The sequence below is a fragment of the Carassius carassius genome, chromosome 32 (genome assembly GCF_963082965.1).
Source record: "Carassius carassius chromosome 32, fCarCar2.1, whole genome shotgun sequence".
NCBI lineage: Eukaryota > Metazoa > Chordata > Actinopteri > Cypriniformes > Cyprinidae > Carassius > Carassius carassius.
Genome location: NC_081786.1, coordinates 4,100,447 through 4,114,566, shown reverse-complemented (window position 1 = coordinate 4,114,566; position 14,120 = coordinate 4,100,447). Strand labels below are relative to the sequence as shown.

General features: G+C 38.0%; 1 protein-coding gene across 3 annotated transcripts in view; it reads right to left on the bottom strand.

Annotated features, from left to right (window-relative positions):
• The window catches only part of akap6 (A kinase (PRKA) anchor protein 6), a 135,768-nt gene that overhangs the window by 50,126 nt on the left and 71,522 nt on the right, over positions 1-14,120 (bottom strand). For 2 of the 3 annotated variants that reach the window (XM_059519914.1, XM_059519916.1), the window contains exon 8: positions 2,437-2,570. In XM_059519914.1, the coding sequence (XP_059375897.1) occupies positions 2,437-2,570 (134 nt within the window). The remainder of the gene's footprint in view (positions 1-2,436; positions 2,571-14,120) is intronic. The other variant, XM_059519915.1, reaches the window with a different exon arrangement.

The following is a 14,120-nucleotide window of genomic DNA, read 5'->3' as shown; positions in this document are numbered from 1 at the left end:
AATGCTTGTAAAACAAGCTCTCGGGGCATCCAAACAACATTAACAACGAATAACGAAAAACAAGTAGGAGAAAAAAAAATCTAAGATCCATTTAGCAAACGTGCATCATGGGATATTGTTCTGTCAGCATCATTTTCTCCTGCTCGCTTTGGTTCGTGAGCAGAACTATTGTACATGCTTTCCTCTAAAACATGAACTCTTTTGAAGATTGATGCCTGGACTTGGGTGAATCTCACAAAAAGTGTCAAAAATCAAAAGAACAATTATATAATGTAGATATAAAAATTCAAATTAAGCTTAATTATATATATATGTTGTTAATATTTATATTTATATTAAAAAAAATAAAAAATAAAAATAAATAAATAAATATATATATACAGTATATGTATGCAAACTAAAGGCTACTGGAATTTAAGAAAGTTCAACAAAATCCAACAAAATTATTTATAATTATTAACATTATTATTTCAGTTACAATGCTATTTCAAACTAAAAATGTCAACACAGGAAATAAAACTCATCAAGGCACTTATTCGGTTTAAACAAACAAATAAAAATACAATATTCCATTCTGTGCTTTTTTTGAAACTTGAAAGGTTTTGTGAGACTCGCCCCGCATGTTCATCAGATCTCACATGGAGTGGTTTTGTTGACAAGCATTAGCCGTTAGTCACTTGAAATGGGCTCCTCCGGGTCAGCGCAGCACTGACACTCCTGTGAGATAGAAATGGATGCCTCTCCATCTTTCTTTCTTTCTTTTCAAATCAGTTTAACGTCAACGTGCCCCCACTAAGGACTGCGCCACCTTTCTAAGAAGGGGGAGGTGGTCTAATTCATCAGCACTCACACTGAGCCTCACCGGGAAAGGTTGGCCGAATGTATTGACACCCCTCACATCTCATACGAAGTGACAGTTTTATAGAAAGAGCTCTTTAATTTATTGTGCTAATCCCTGGCGCCTAATGCGGGGACTTAACATCTCCTTTTCACTGCTGTCTGTTGTGTTTCCCTCTTCTCTCCTCTCCTGGAGAGGGCTTTTGATTCCTGAATGGCAGGTGTCCCATTTCTATCAGGTGTGAGGGGATGCTTGGAGTCGCGGTGGTGGGCGTCAGCCCTTGATGAGGCTGGCAAGCTGGAGAGAGGCACAGGAGGCCATCGAATTCGACAGCGCCTCCCTTAAGACATGTTTCCATGCAAAGGTAAGGGCCAAGGAGTCAAAACAATGAATCCTTGAGCAGGCAGCTCATCATTAAAATTCAAAGGATCATTATGGGTTTTTTACTGCAAAATAAATCATTACGACGAGAAGCTTAAAAGGATTAAAACGATGTTTGATTCAAAGCCAAGCCGAGGAGTCCGATACGGACTCTACGGTTAACATTCAGGACTTTACTGGATCAGGAGAAAGAGAGGGGGAGGAGAGAGAACTAATGGACCACCAAATAAAAGGATTAGTTATTTTAGGAAAGAAAAAAAGATAATGAAAGTCTGTAACCACATGAGGAACCACTAAGTAGCATTAGAGAAAGGTTTCTTCAGGCCCTTAAAATAAATCTAATATACAGTATTGATCAAATGGCAATATATTTGTGAAAACAAAAGAGGCCAGGAACAAAATATAAAACATACTTCAGGAAGTTATTGGCGTTTTAAGTCAGCATCATAATACTCACAGAAGCCCTCAAGTGAAGGATTTGAAATGTTCTACACAACAAATCCATGTCAAAACAAAGTGTGTGGAAGACTTGACTTCCAAACAGTATTTATTAATAAAACTATTGATGAAAATATAATTTAAGAAATTGCAAATTGCATCATAAGTATCACTGCGTCATTTTAACATAACATTAATGAAAAGAAAATACAGCAATACATAAAGAACTGCACTAACAATGTGTTGCTATAAAAACATTAACGTAAAAAAAATTACGTAATACAATATCCTAGAGATTCTCCATACATTTTTAGATTTGATAAAGTCTTTTAATTACAAAAAATATATTCTTAAATAAAATAGTTGTATTATTAAGTTAATATTTAGAACAATTAAACAAGTGTTTGCATCATGTCGCACATTTGTCACCACCAAAAATGTAATTTTAATTAATTAAAATGTATTTAAACATTTGTAAAAATACATATTTTTGAATAAAACAGACAAAATGTATTATGACATGATAAAATATTTACTAAATTTGAAACACAATTTCATTAAAAGACAGCATTACACTAAATTTTTGCAATGAAATAGTAGAAATGGACATGCATTTTGTAACAGATATATTATAATATTTATAATCATAATTGATTAATCTTTCCAATGAGCTAGTCACAATGCATTCTGGGATTGCATTCTCCATGAAGGACACATGTGATGATGTTTTCGAATGTGACCAAAAAATAAGGCATCTAATTTCACATTTCTCATCGTACCTATTGGACTTGGACATCAGGGTGAAGCCGACACTTCTGCTGTTGGAGCAGTACTGTTGACTTTTAAGTTTCACTCTCATCTGATCCAGAACATCCTTCTGGGCCTCTCGATGGCTCTGTTGGACCTCCACCTGCTGACACCAAAAACAAACAGAAAGAAAGATATCATTTGAACAACCTCAATTACCTCAGTGCCATTGATCCAACTTCAAGAACTATTAAAAAACAATAAACTATTAGAACGCGCAAAACTAGTAAACCAATTCAGACTTCTAGCATTTAGCCGAATCAATATGACAGCAATAAAGAGCGACACTTGAAACTGGCATCGTTCCATTTCAGAAAAGAGTGTGTTGGTTTTCAGCAGTGATTAGGAAGCACTTGTACATGCTTTTCAAATCAGATGGAAAAAATATGTATTTCTCCTCGGTGCTTGAGAAAATTGGCTACATTGGCTTGACAGAGATCAGTTATTGTGCAAAATACGAGACGATGAATAAGGGAGCAAATAAAATCTGCAACAGACGGCTTTGATTTTTTGCTCATTTCTCAACACTTTATGAAGCACGCCGGCTTCGCATTCTCCACCGAGCGCCCGGCGCCTGCTTGGCAGATGCCTCTGGAAAGGTCAGACGATTCCATGAATGTAAACTGCTCCTCAATCAAAGCTACCCTTGATAATAAACAAGAAAATCAACAGAAAGATGTGTCGCTTTTTCATTCCATTTATTGGGCGGGCATCAAACGGCGGGGCTTGGGCGCTTTGCTCATTTGGGAGGAATGAAATGAACCTAACTAGGAGCTCTAGAAAATTAGCGGCTCGAGCATGCAGACTTCTCCTCTCCCTCCTCAGAGGAATTTGCTTTCATTTGCCTTCATTTTGATTCACTCGGCTGGCACGCCGATGCCATGTCAGGATCCTAATTACTCAATCCCACCGGAGTGGCTAACACACACAATAATAACTGATGCCCACCTCCGACAAAAGCAATTTCTCCGAGCCACCTTGAGCCTAAGGACGGCTTGGCCCAGCACGCCACTTCGGTTTCGAGTCGAGGACATTGTGGTGATGGAGATTCGGCTCTCTTGTGGCTTGCGTGGCTAAGACACATTTGCATTGATCTCCCCAAACCGAGCAGAATTACCCATCTGTATTAAAAACGCAGAGCTAAAATGTATTAGAAATCTATAATGGTGTATGCGGCTGAGCTGCTGCGAGATGCAGCTCCCATGGGTGAGTATGAAAAACATCAATATCAGGCACATAAACCTACATTCATCAGCACTTGAAGGAGAAATCAGGCTATTGATGAGTGTTTGTCATAATGTACGTAGAGCCCGTTCCCACAATGCAGTGCAATCAGTGTCTGAGATAAAGGCTAAGCTTTCGTAATCTCAAGGCAGACAATGTCAACCAAAGAAAAACGCATGTAAGCCCCCGACTTAAAAGCAAAGCGTCGCTTAATTAATTTTCCTATGGGCTGGAGTGCTCTACGTCGCTCCAACAGCCGCTCACGGCTTCCCATATGACCTCTGTACGAACACATGGCCTCCCGCCGATGTGGTAAATAACCCCCCTGATCCTGCACACCACGGTTAGGCTGGATTTACTGCCGCCTTCCCCCCTCCTGGCCCGTTTAAAGATATTCTTATTCAGATATGCAGACAGAAGGGATTTGCGTGTGGGAACTTCCCGTATACTTATTTCAAACAGAATCATTCAAAAACCTCCCGCGCCATTTCCCTCTCTCGCGCGCCGTCAAAAGAGGTCTTGCTTTAAACTGCTAATATGGCAGGAATCAATATGAATTCAGTCATTTGATGAATGCTTATCTCCATCCCTCAAGTAAAATTGAGACTCAGATGTCAGGAAAATCTGCTGAATCCAGTCATTTTGGGCCCTTTTGTTTACATGCCTGTGTCAGTGCCACGTCTTCTGGGATGTTTCCGCTGTCAGTCATGAAACCGCTGAAACTGTGGCCATCATCACATCTTATATCATGTCAGACCATGTGCATCTCACATTATCAATAAATGTAAACTAAACCCGGACAACTCACAACAACTTGTGGTCTTTCTTTGAAAGAAATGTTTTTTTTTTTTTAAAAGGACATATTAAAATGATCAAAAGTGACGGTAAATACATTTATGTTACATTAATGCCATTCCTCTCAACATTCCAATCATCAATGAATCCTGAAGAAAATGCATCTCCACAAAAATATTAAGCTGCACAACAAATATTACAATGATAACAATTACAATAAATTACATTTTAAAATGTATTAATAGAAAATTCCAATAATAATTCAAAATATTACTATTCTTACTGTATTTTTTAATAAATGCAGCATTGGGGTCCATAACGTCTTTGAAAAACATTTTAAAGTTCTTACAGATTTCAATCTTTTGAACAGTTGTGTGAATTATTAGCCAATGCTCTTATGTCATTTACAGTTATACATTTGGCAGTTGTTTAAGTGACTTACAAAGGAGGAACAAAGCAATTCGTCAAAGATCACTCAATGGATTCAAAGTAATTGGGAAAATGTGGGAAAATTGAAAATTTACACTAAAAAGTATACAAACTAAAAAGAAAAAACATTACATTTCTGATGAAAATGTGGGTGCTTGCTCATCTGAATCTTGCCACCACAATATAAAAAACTGTTGCAAGTGCATGCTGCATAGTTGCTTACTGCCTACAGTATGTTGTTTTATTATATAGTTGCTTAGAAAATATAATAGCACACACTCCAAAACAAGCCTCATGATTTGAGGTGTCATGTCAGCCATGCCAAACACCACTAAAAATCCCTCTATTTTTAACTGCATAATACCAAAGAGAAATAATAATGAGAACAAAAAAAAGTCAATAACAGTAAAGTATTTAAGGCCCATCAGGCAAAGTTGACTGATTTGCCTTCGTAAGCTAGACAGTACTGCTAAAAATCTGCAGACAAAAACGTGCACTGGAGGAAAACAGTCACAGACATGATCGTCCTTGAGCTTTGAGGCACATGTGTTTCACATCCAAGAGGTGGGTGAAATTCATCGGGATCAAATATAATCCAAACAGAATTGAGTAATGCTCTTCTGTTGCTTCATGTGCAATGGAAAAACAGAGTGAAAGAGAAAGACAGAGAGAGATGGATGGGAAGACGATTCATGTGGCAGCAGTGCAAACAGGACAGAGTCTCATTGAAAGCAGCTGGGGAATGAAGAGGAATGAGAAAAATGTGACTCTAGCATGCAGTACAAGAAATCACAAAACAAAACAAAAAACAGGTGAACTTCTGGACAGGGGCCAATGGATACCTCCTAAATTCTACATTTAAGCTATGTGACAAAACACTGGGGACGTTCATTTCTTTATCGTCTGCTCTGAATGCGAGGAGTGTTGCTGCGAGATTGAAAACGGTGGGAAGTCTCCCCCCCCAACCAGCGACCGGTGTACAAAACAACCAAAACATACATTGGCCTGTTTGAAATGTCTCCCATCAGGTCTGTCCTGATGTTCAGAGGCAGCATCGGAGGCGAGCGGCGCACTCGCATGCATGCTCGGAAAATAAATTCATTCGGGAGTTGTGTGGGGTCGAGACGGCAGCTGTAAATGGCCGAGGGTTCTATCAAAGCAGCTCATAAATTTACAAATACGCCTGCAAAGCTTCACCTTCACAAACTCTACACGCGTCTGGAAAAAGCTGTCGTATTGTGTTAAAAAAAAAGAAAGAAAACAAAACAAATTCCTCAATTGTCATTTAAGATGCTGTATTTCATTTGAGTGTTTTTCACTTTCACGAGCAGGAAAACGAATGTGCTGCTATTCCTTGACGGCTGGCTTTATTCTGCATCTTGCTCCTCGGAAAAGTTACGAGGGAGATTATTTTTGAGGAGAGTGGGCCTCCGAGGAGCTTTAGAAGGCATGAAACTCATTTGGAAACTATTACTTTCAAATCACTAGTCATAAAAGCTGGATTTAATGTGTGGTGGGGTCTTCCGACATGAATCACGCAACTTTATGGCTCAAAATAATGGCGATTATTACAGTCTTGTCATACAGAAGTTGCCCTCGTTTGTTCACACTTATCTGTCTTTTGCAGCTAACCAGCTGCTGGTACGACCGCATTCATTTGCAGTTGTTTGACTGCTTGGTCAAATCAATTCGATTATGTATGCACTAAAAACACAGGGGGTCATATTTCTATGGCTATCTGCAATGTCGCCAGAAGAGATGCCACCGCAGGTGCAAGATGAATTGGTTGTGCTTTATCAAACGAGCACTTGGCGACATGCAGAATGTGTTAAATTATTCAATTAAGATTCTTGAAGTTAGGTTCTTCTAGATGCAAAGTAACTTTAAGGTAAGTCAGTTCACATGGTGGCCATTTTAACAATGCACACGTGCAACTATAGAGTGAAACAGATGGGTTCAAATAAAATTCCATTCATTTTCTCCATTGGGAAATGGAGAGAAATTGAGGCTGTTATGTCATGTTATTCTTCTGTGGAAGCCAGTCAAAAAAAGGCGAATTCCTGGTGAAGATCTAAATCCTAGATATCAAATCAGAGAGGCCACTGTTACAATGAAGACAGAAATAAAGGTAAAAGAGCTCAGCAATGATTTCTCACAATCATAAAGCATTTAAAATATTCAGAACTGTCTCCCTATACATTTTACATTTCTTAATATAAAAAAACAGTTGTTATCCTAATACTACTGTTCAAAAGTTTGTGCTTGACAAGACTGCATTTATTCAATTAAAATAAGATCAAACATATTGTGAAATGTCATTACAATTTAAAATAACTAATTTCTATTGTAACATTTTTATATTTAATTTATTGCCTTAACGCAGAGCTGAATTTTCAGCATCATTACTCCAGTCTTCAGTGTCACATAATCCTTCCGAAGTTGCTGCTCAAGAAGCATTTCTTATTAATATTAATTCTAAAAACAGTTGTGCTGCTTCATTCTGCTGGCAGTAAATCTCTGTATGTGTGAACGCCCCTGTGTACTGTCTCTGCTAAATGTCAAATATCTTCGAATGCACCATCATTTCTTAAAACAGCATTTTAAATATCTATTTTTAAAAAGCTCTTACTCTAAATCTAATTGATGAGGTCAGAATACATTTTTTATTTGTAATAAGGGATGACTTACATTTAGCTTAAAGCAAAACAACTCTTTTGACCTTGACATGAAAGTGAGCTTTTGTCCTCGTGAAACGCATCAGGCCTCTACATGCATATGCTGCTGCCTCTTTAAGAAACATCTTTGAAAGCTTTAGTTCCTGCAACATTTATCAAGGCGTGAAATTAGCATTTGCTAGGAGACAAATTGCTGCTTCTTATTTAATGTTGTTGCTGAAAGGTGACATTTAATCGCTGATCCTTGCTTCCATGAAGTCAAAGCACCCCAAGACATGCAGGAAAAGGCGCGGGGGTATGAAACAATGTTCATGTTATGGATTAGTCAGGCAGGGGGTCGTATTGATCGGGTGATCATTTTCAATCTAATAGAGACCATTTTCACTTTAATATGGTCTTGCTTTGCTTTAGCTTTGCCATGCATGCCAAGCAATCACACCAGGTGTGTGTCAAGAATGTCAGAGTCGATTCTGCCATCATAGACAGGTGATGGGAAACATCTGGGTCATTATATAGAAACGGGTTTCTGTCCCTCTCATATGTACAGTATGTGTGTTATTGTAGGCACTTTATATCAACAAAATTAATTTCAAACACTTTGCTTGCGCCTTTCTGCATTAGCAAATATGTAATAGAACAAACCAACATATGTATCAAGTAAACAGTTGACAGTTAATAAGTGGATAATTGTGGACATCTCTATCAAATAAGTATCTGCAGTCTGACAACCTTGAATACAATGGCTGTAATGTCAGATTAATGTTCAAAATGAAAACAAAAGGCACTAAAAAAATCATTGGTATTAAAAGTTTATTAAAATTCATTGTAAATGAGCTACTATTAACTGAATTTCTCTCTCTCTGATTTTGAAAATATTATAAACATTTACTTTTTCCTTTAAAATGGAAAAGGCAGCTGTTTCTTAGAATGACCCGTCTAACAGATCGAGCATTACAGATTACACACGCTTACAAATATGACTATAATCACAATATGCCAATCCTCTCTGCAAACGCAGCTCTCAAATGAAAGCAGAAGAGAAGAAAACAGCGAGCATTTGGTTAGACTACTTCAAAAATCCCCTGACTTCAATTCCTTGCCGCTTTTCAACAAAGCGAGAAGGCATGCATCAACCGGCTTAGATGAAGATATTTTGAAAACTGAGCCAAGTGCTTCAGGCAGGTGTTACATGAGAATCCATTAATATAGGTAATTAACATTAGCCACCGTTTTAATTAACATGCAAACTAATTAGGAAATAATTAAGTAACATAAAAAAATCTGATCTTCATTTGAAATCAGGAGGAGACGGTATTGGGGCTACCTTGACATGGTTTCTTTTGAGGTTTGGGGAGCACAAATGAGCTGTTTTTCTTCTTTTTTTGTGAGAGTTCAAGATGAAAGCAAGTTGTTTGTCAAAGTGGATTGTGGTCGAATGAAACTATAAACCGCCAGTAGATCAGACTGATATCTAGAGGATAGATTGAGCTCTGCTGGCCCCTCTGAGCTGAACAGACTGAAGTCAAACACTGTGTCAGTGTATTAAAGCACAAAGACACACCAGTCGTCAGAGCCACTGCCTGCAGGTCTGCATGTGTGTGTGTGTGTGTTCACATACCTGAGAGATAGAGAGACAGCAGAGCAGCTCTATCCCCACTGAGATACACTTTTTGTCAAAAGCATCCTGTATAATCCACATTTACAGAAAAAAAGGGGTTAATTATACCTCAATTTACCCAAGTACGACATGTATCCTGGATCATCTTTCTTTGTTCATTATCAACTTATCAAAGCTCTCTAAATAAATATATATATATATATATATAAAGTGTAACCAAAAATAGCAACAAACTTTAACCACTGTAACATCATTTGCTTGCTGATGGCACTAGGTTTATTGTTATATGTACAGTTTAGTCTTAATTAGGAATGGTCAGTAAACCAGTCATTGGTAGCTTTGGCTAAAAGTTAGTTCTGGATCGTGAGGATAGACTATGAGGCTACGATTGGATCAGGATGTTGTTCCATGAACAAAAAGGCATGTTGATCCAGGAACACGCTGTGCTTCACAATTTGCCACAGCGGTTAAAGCCGCCTCCAAACGTCAACATTAAGTCAGTACCCTACAATTAGACTTTGATCAGAACAGGATTGAGAACGCCTTAATACGTCTGTCATCGGTACGACTGAGTGTCCTTGGCAGACTGATTCTAATATTCGCCAGGCGTTTTCCATGAACGGCATATGCGCAGGGCATTTGTTGTTGGAAGGACTGTCATGAACAATAAAAGCCACAGAGACGGGGAATGGAGTCAGAAAACATCACATGAAGTAAGTGCTTTTAAATGCTCTTCTTGGCAATCACAGAAGGAAATTGATTTTAATAATAAGACAAAGAAAGCAATTGCAGAGATCGATGCATAAAGCCGGAGAGTAATGTACAGAGCCAAGTTTACTATTTCATTAACAGTACGACAAAAACTCCAGAAAGCATTCGCTATGACAAATGCCCAACACCATTATATGTGCATTTCAGGTAAGTGCTGCAGGCCAAGTTAAATTCCATTTCTCTGCCCCATTGTATCTCTATTTATTATATGTTGTATTTGTTCCAGATGGTGAAGGAAGGGCTGCGAGATTATTGTTCCTCCGGCCCAAGAGAACTGGGTCTGAAATAAACTCTATCACACAAATCCCAGTGCCGCCTCCACACGCTAAAAGCTTCTGCCTCCAAACACACACACACGTAGTCTCAACCTCCTTTTAAGCTACAACTCCACAGACAAACATGATACAGCTTAGTTTCGATTCTATGCCTCTGAAATAAAAGTGTTCTATTGCACGACTGAGCCTCAAATGATAATTCCTATCTTATCAAGTGATTTTCAACAAAGACGTTTCCTGGCAAACTAATTTCAGAGGTTAAATAATGCTACGCTACTCAATGTCAAAAGAGAGATGACTGTTTATTAGCATCATGTAATGTAGGAACTTTCTCCCATGCTATCATTACCATAGTAACCGAATAATATAATGATAATAATATATTGATAATAATAATATATCATATGATATAATGATAGGTAAAAATTGATAGCCTGAATGCACTGTAAGTCGCTTTGGATAAAAGCGTCTGCTAAATACATAAATTTAATTTAATTTAATTTAATCTAATTTAACCACAAGTTCCTCTAAAACACCAAAGAATCTATCTACGCATGCATAGACAGGTCTTCATACAGATATTTATGAGATTTATACTGACATAAAATATGAACAGTTGTTTGTATGTGTGTGAGTGGGCATATAATACAATTATATATTACATTATATTATATTGAGATTAAATATATTGGTCTTTATATATTTATAATAAAATTATAATATTTAAATGTATTTATAATAAGTTATATTATTAGTATTATAATGAGATTAATCACATTCAAAATAAAAGCTTTTGTTTACTTAATATATGTGTGTACTGTGTATATTTACTATGTATATATAAACACACAAACATGCATGTATATTTTTTAATATTTACATGTTTACATATATATATATATATATATATATATATATATATAGAGGACCACCACAGCCGAGCAGACGAGGTCTTCTGTTACGACGAGTCAGAGAAGTTCAGATCCATATCAAGAACTTTATTATAAGAATGGTTGGACAAGCAGTAATCAGGAACGGCGTCAGGTATGTCAGGGATATCCAGAATCAATAACAGTCACAAGCAAAGGTCGGGGCAGGCGGCAGAGAATCAAAGGCGGTATACACAATCCAAAAACCAGACACAGGAAGAACAAACACAGGAAAAACGCACGGAAATGCTAGACGAGGCTAAACAAGACTTCGCCCAGACTGAGAGTGATTGTGCTGCTTATATGTGTGTGTGTGTGTATTAGCTGCAGGTGTGTGTGTGTAATTAGATGCAATTAGATATATATATATATATATGTAATACTTTAAAACTTCATAATCATCTGGAAGAAGGAGGTGGGAACCGGCGGACAATCAAATAACTCTTTAATAATAAAATTAACACAAAACAGCGCGACAGCCCCTCGTGGACGACTGGCACGCACATACAAATTTATATCCTTCCAATCTCCACCATGGGACTCGAGACCGGTGAGTGTCGCAGGTGTCGCTCATTTCCAATCACTTCACCGGCCTCGCTCCATTCCCACGACTCTCGGCCCCGCCCCTACCCCTTCAAAAAAAAAATAATAATAATAATTATATATATATATTAGGGGTGTAACGATACGCGTATTTGTATTGAACCGTTCTGTACGAGGCTTTCGGTTCGGTACGCGGTACGCATTATGGACCGAACGGTTCGTTGGACTAATTAATTATATTTGGAAAATAAAAAAAATTGTGAAATATAATGATATGCGTTCAACAAGGTAGCCCAATAACCCAAACGACGTAACAGGCAACGCCCCTGACACCCCCGAAGAAGAAAAAAAACACCAACTTATATGTTTATCTTAGGCTACTCAGTCAGGCGCTCGCTCACTCAGCAATACAGGCTGAAGGCGCGTTGCAAAATGGCCAATGCGTTTAACAGGGAATTCAAAGTGCACCCAAACACCAGACCTGTTTGTTATTGGAGGATCTTCTATTTCTGGTCTGTTAAACGCATAAGCCATTTTGCAACGAGCCTTCTGCGCGTACTGAGTGAGCGAGCGCCTTACTCTGTAGTGCAGTGATCCTCACTATTTTTTTCACAAGAGCCACATTGGCAGAGCAAAATCAAAAGGCGAGCCACTTTTACAACAACATACTAAGTCACCTTTGCAAATGTGCATTTCTACATATAAATTGGACATCCCAAAAAAAAGAAATAACACGGCCAATACATTTTCGTTTAAGAACAGATTTACTTTAATAGTGGGATGAGCGAAAGCTGGCATGCATGTCAAACAAAATGCCCCCAAAAGAAAAAAAATCTCTATGTTTTCAGTGCTGATGCATTCATGTAACATTTAAGGGCACCTAAAAGCTGTCACAACGAACCGGCAAAATTAATGATTATGAATATGTAAAATATAGCACAAGACATTTAATTTTTTTTTTATGTCGGTCGGCTAGAAAGATGCTGACTCGTGATCTTCGCAGTAGTGAACTCGCCTGAGAGAAATGCAAATTTCATACGGGAGGGAGAGCAGTCTGTTTTCTTTCGTTTTGAATTGTTTTGTTTAAAAGTAGACATTTCAATCCTTATATATAGCCTATTTGTCGGGTCTGTGAGGCAAGTAGGCTATACGCTGAGTTTCGGTTCATTCATGAGACAAACTCCAGGTTCACACCGGCTCCTTCGTATCGTGGTTATCTATTTTCTATTTACTTCTTATTAAATCCAGACAATTGGTTGATGAAACCTTGATTAAAATTAAGATACAATTAATACAAAACGAAATCAAATTTAAAGACAGGCTTTGTGCTTTCTGTTTGAGGTCTCAGTGAAAGTTTTAAAGCAGTCTTAGTGCCGCTGTCAGAGCGCTCAGGTCCATAACGGAGAACTGTCCCGTCCATAAGATTTATTTTTTATTTTTTTTATACATTTCTAAATAAATGCGACTTATAGTCCAGTGCGAGGCTAGGCCTATATGTTATTTCTTCTTCATGGCGCATTTTTTGACTGATTCGCCTTAAAGGCTACTCCGGAGCGACTTATATTGATAGGCTACACCTGTATGAATTCTCATTTTACTTTTTAAACTCCATTATTGAGCCGAGTTTTGCTTGAAAATAGTCTACTGTTGATGACTGTGCAAGACTAAGGGATTCAGGGTCAGGCTTGAATGAGCATGCTTCAGACTCGTGGTGTGAGCAGAGCGAAATTGGAGCGGGAAATGCAACGCTCCGTCCACCGTCCTTTTGAAATTGCCGGTCTGCGCTCTGTCCAAGATCCGCCCGCTCGCGCTCCCCGCTCGCTCCTGCCTCACATGGTCTGAAGGCAAGTGGCAGTGTGATACTGTAAGCTACTATGAGAGCCGCCTAGTAAAAGTTACATCTTTGTATTTTTTCATAACTAATATAACATTTTCATTTTTTTTTATAAGGAGCTGTTCTTGTTTTATACAGTATGCTGCTAAGAAAACACCATAGAAGATGGGTAAAGAATAGCTCCATCATTGTTCAATGTAAAAAAAAAAAACATACTTTGTTAGTTTTAATAAATAAAACATTTTTATAAAAATCAAGGAAATTTATCTGCTAATTTTTTCTTTTTGCTGTATCTAAAACGTACCGAACCGTACCGTACCGAACCGAACCGAACCGAACCGTGACACCAGTGTATTGTATCGAACCGAACCGTGAATTTTGTAAACCGTTACACCCCTAATATATATATGTATATGTATACACGTCCAACAAGCATGCTCTGCTAACCCTGATCTTTTTGGTGTTTGTGCAGCAGAAGGTACGAGTCAAGCGGTGCACAGCCGGACAGAGAGGGGTTAATACAGCGAGGAGAATCTGAAGTTGAGCTCTGGCAGCTGCTAAAC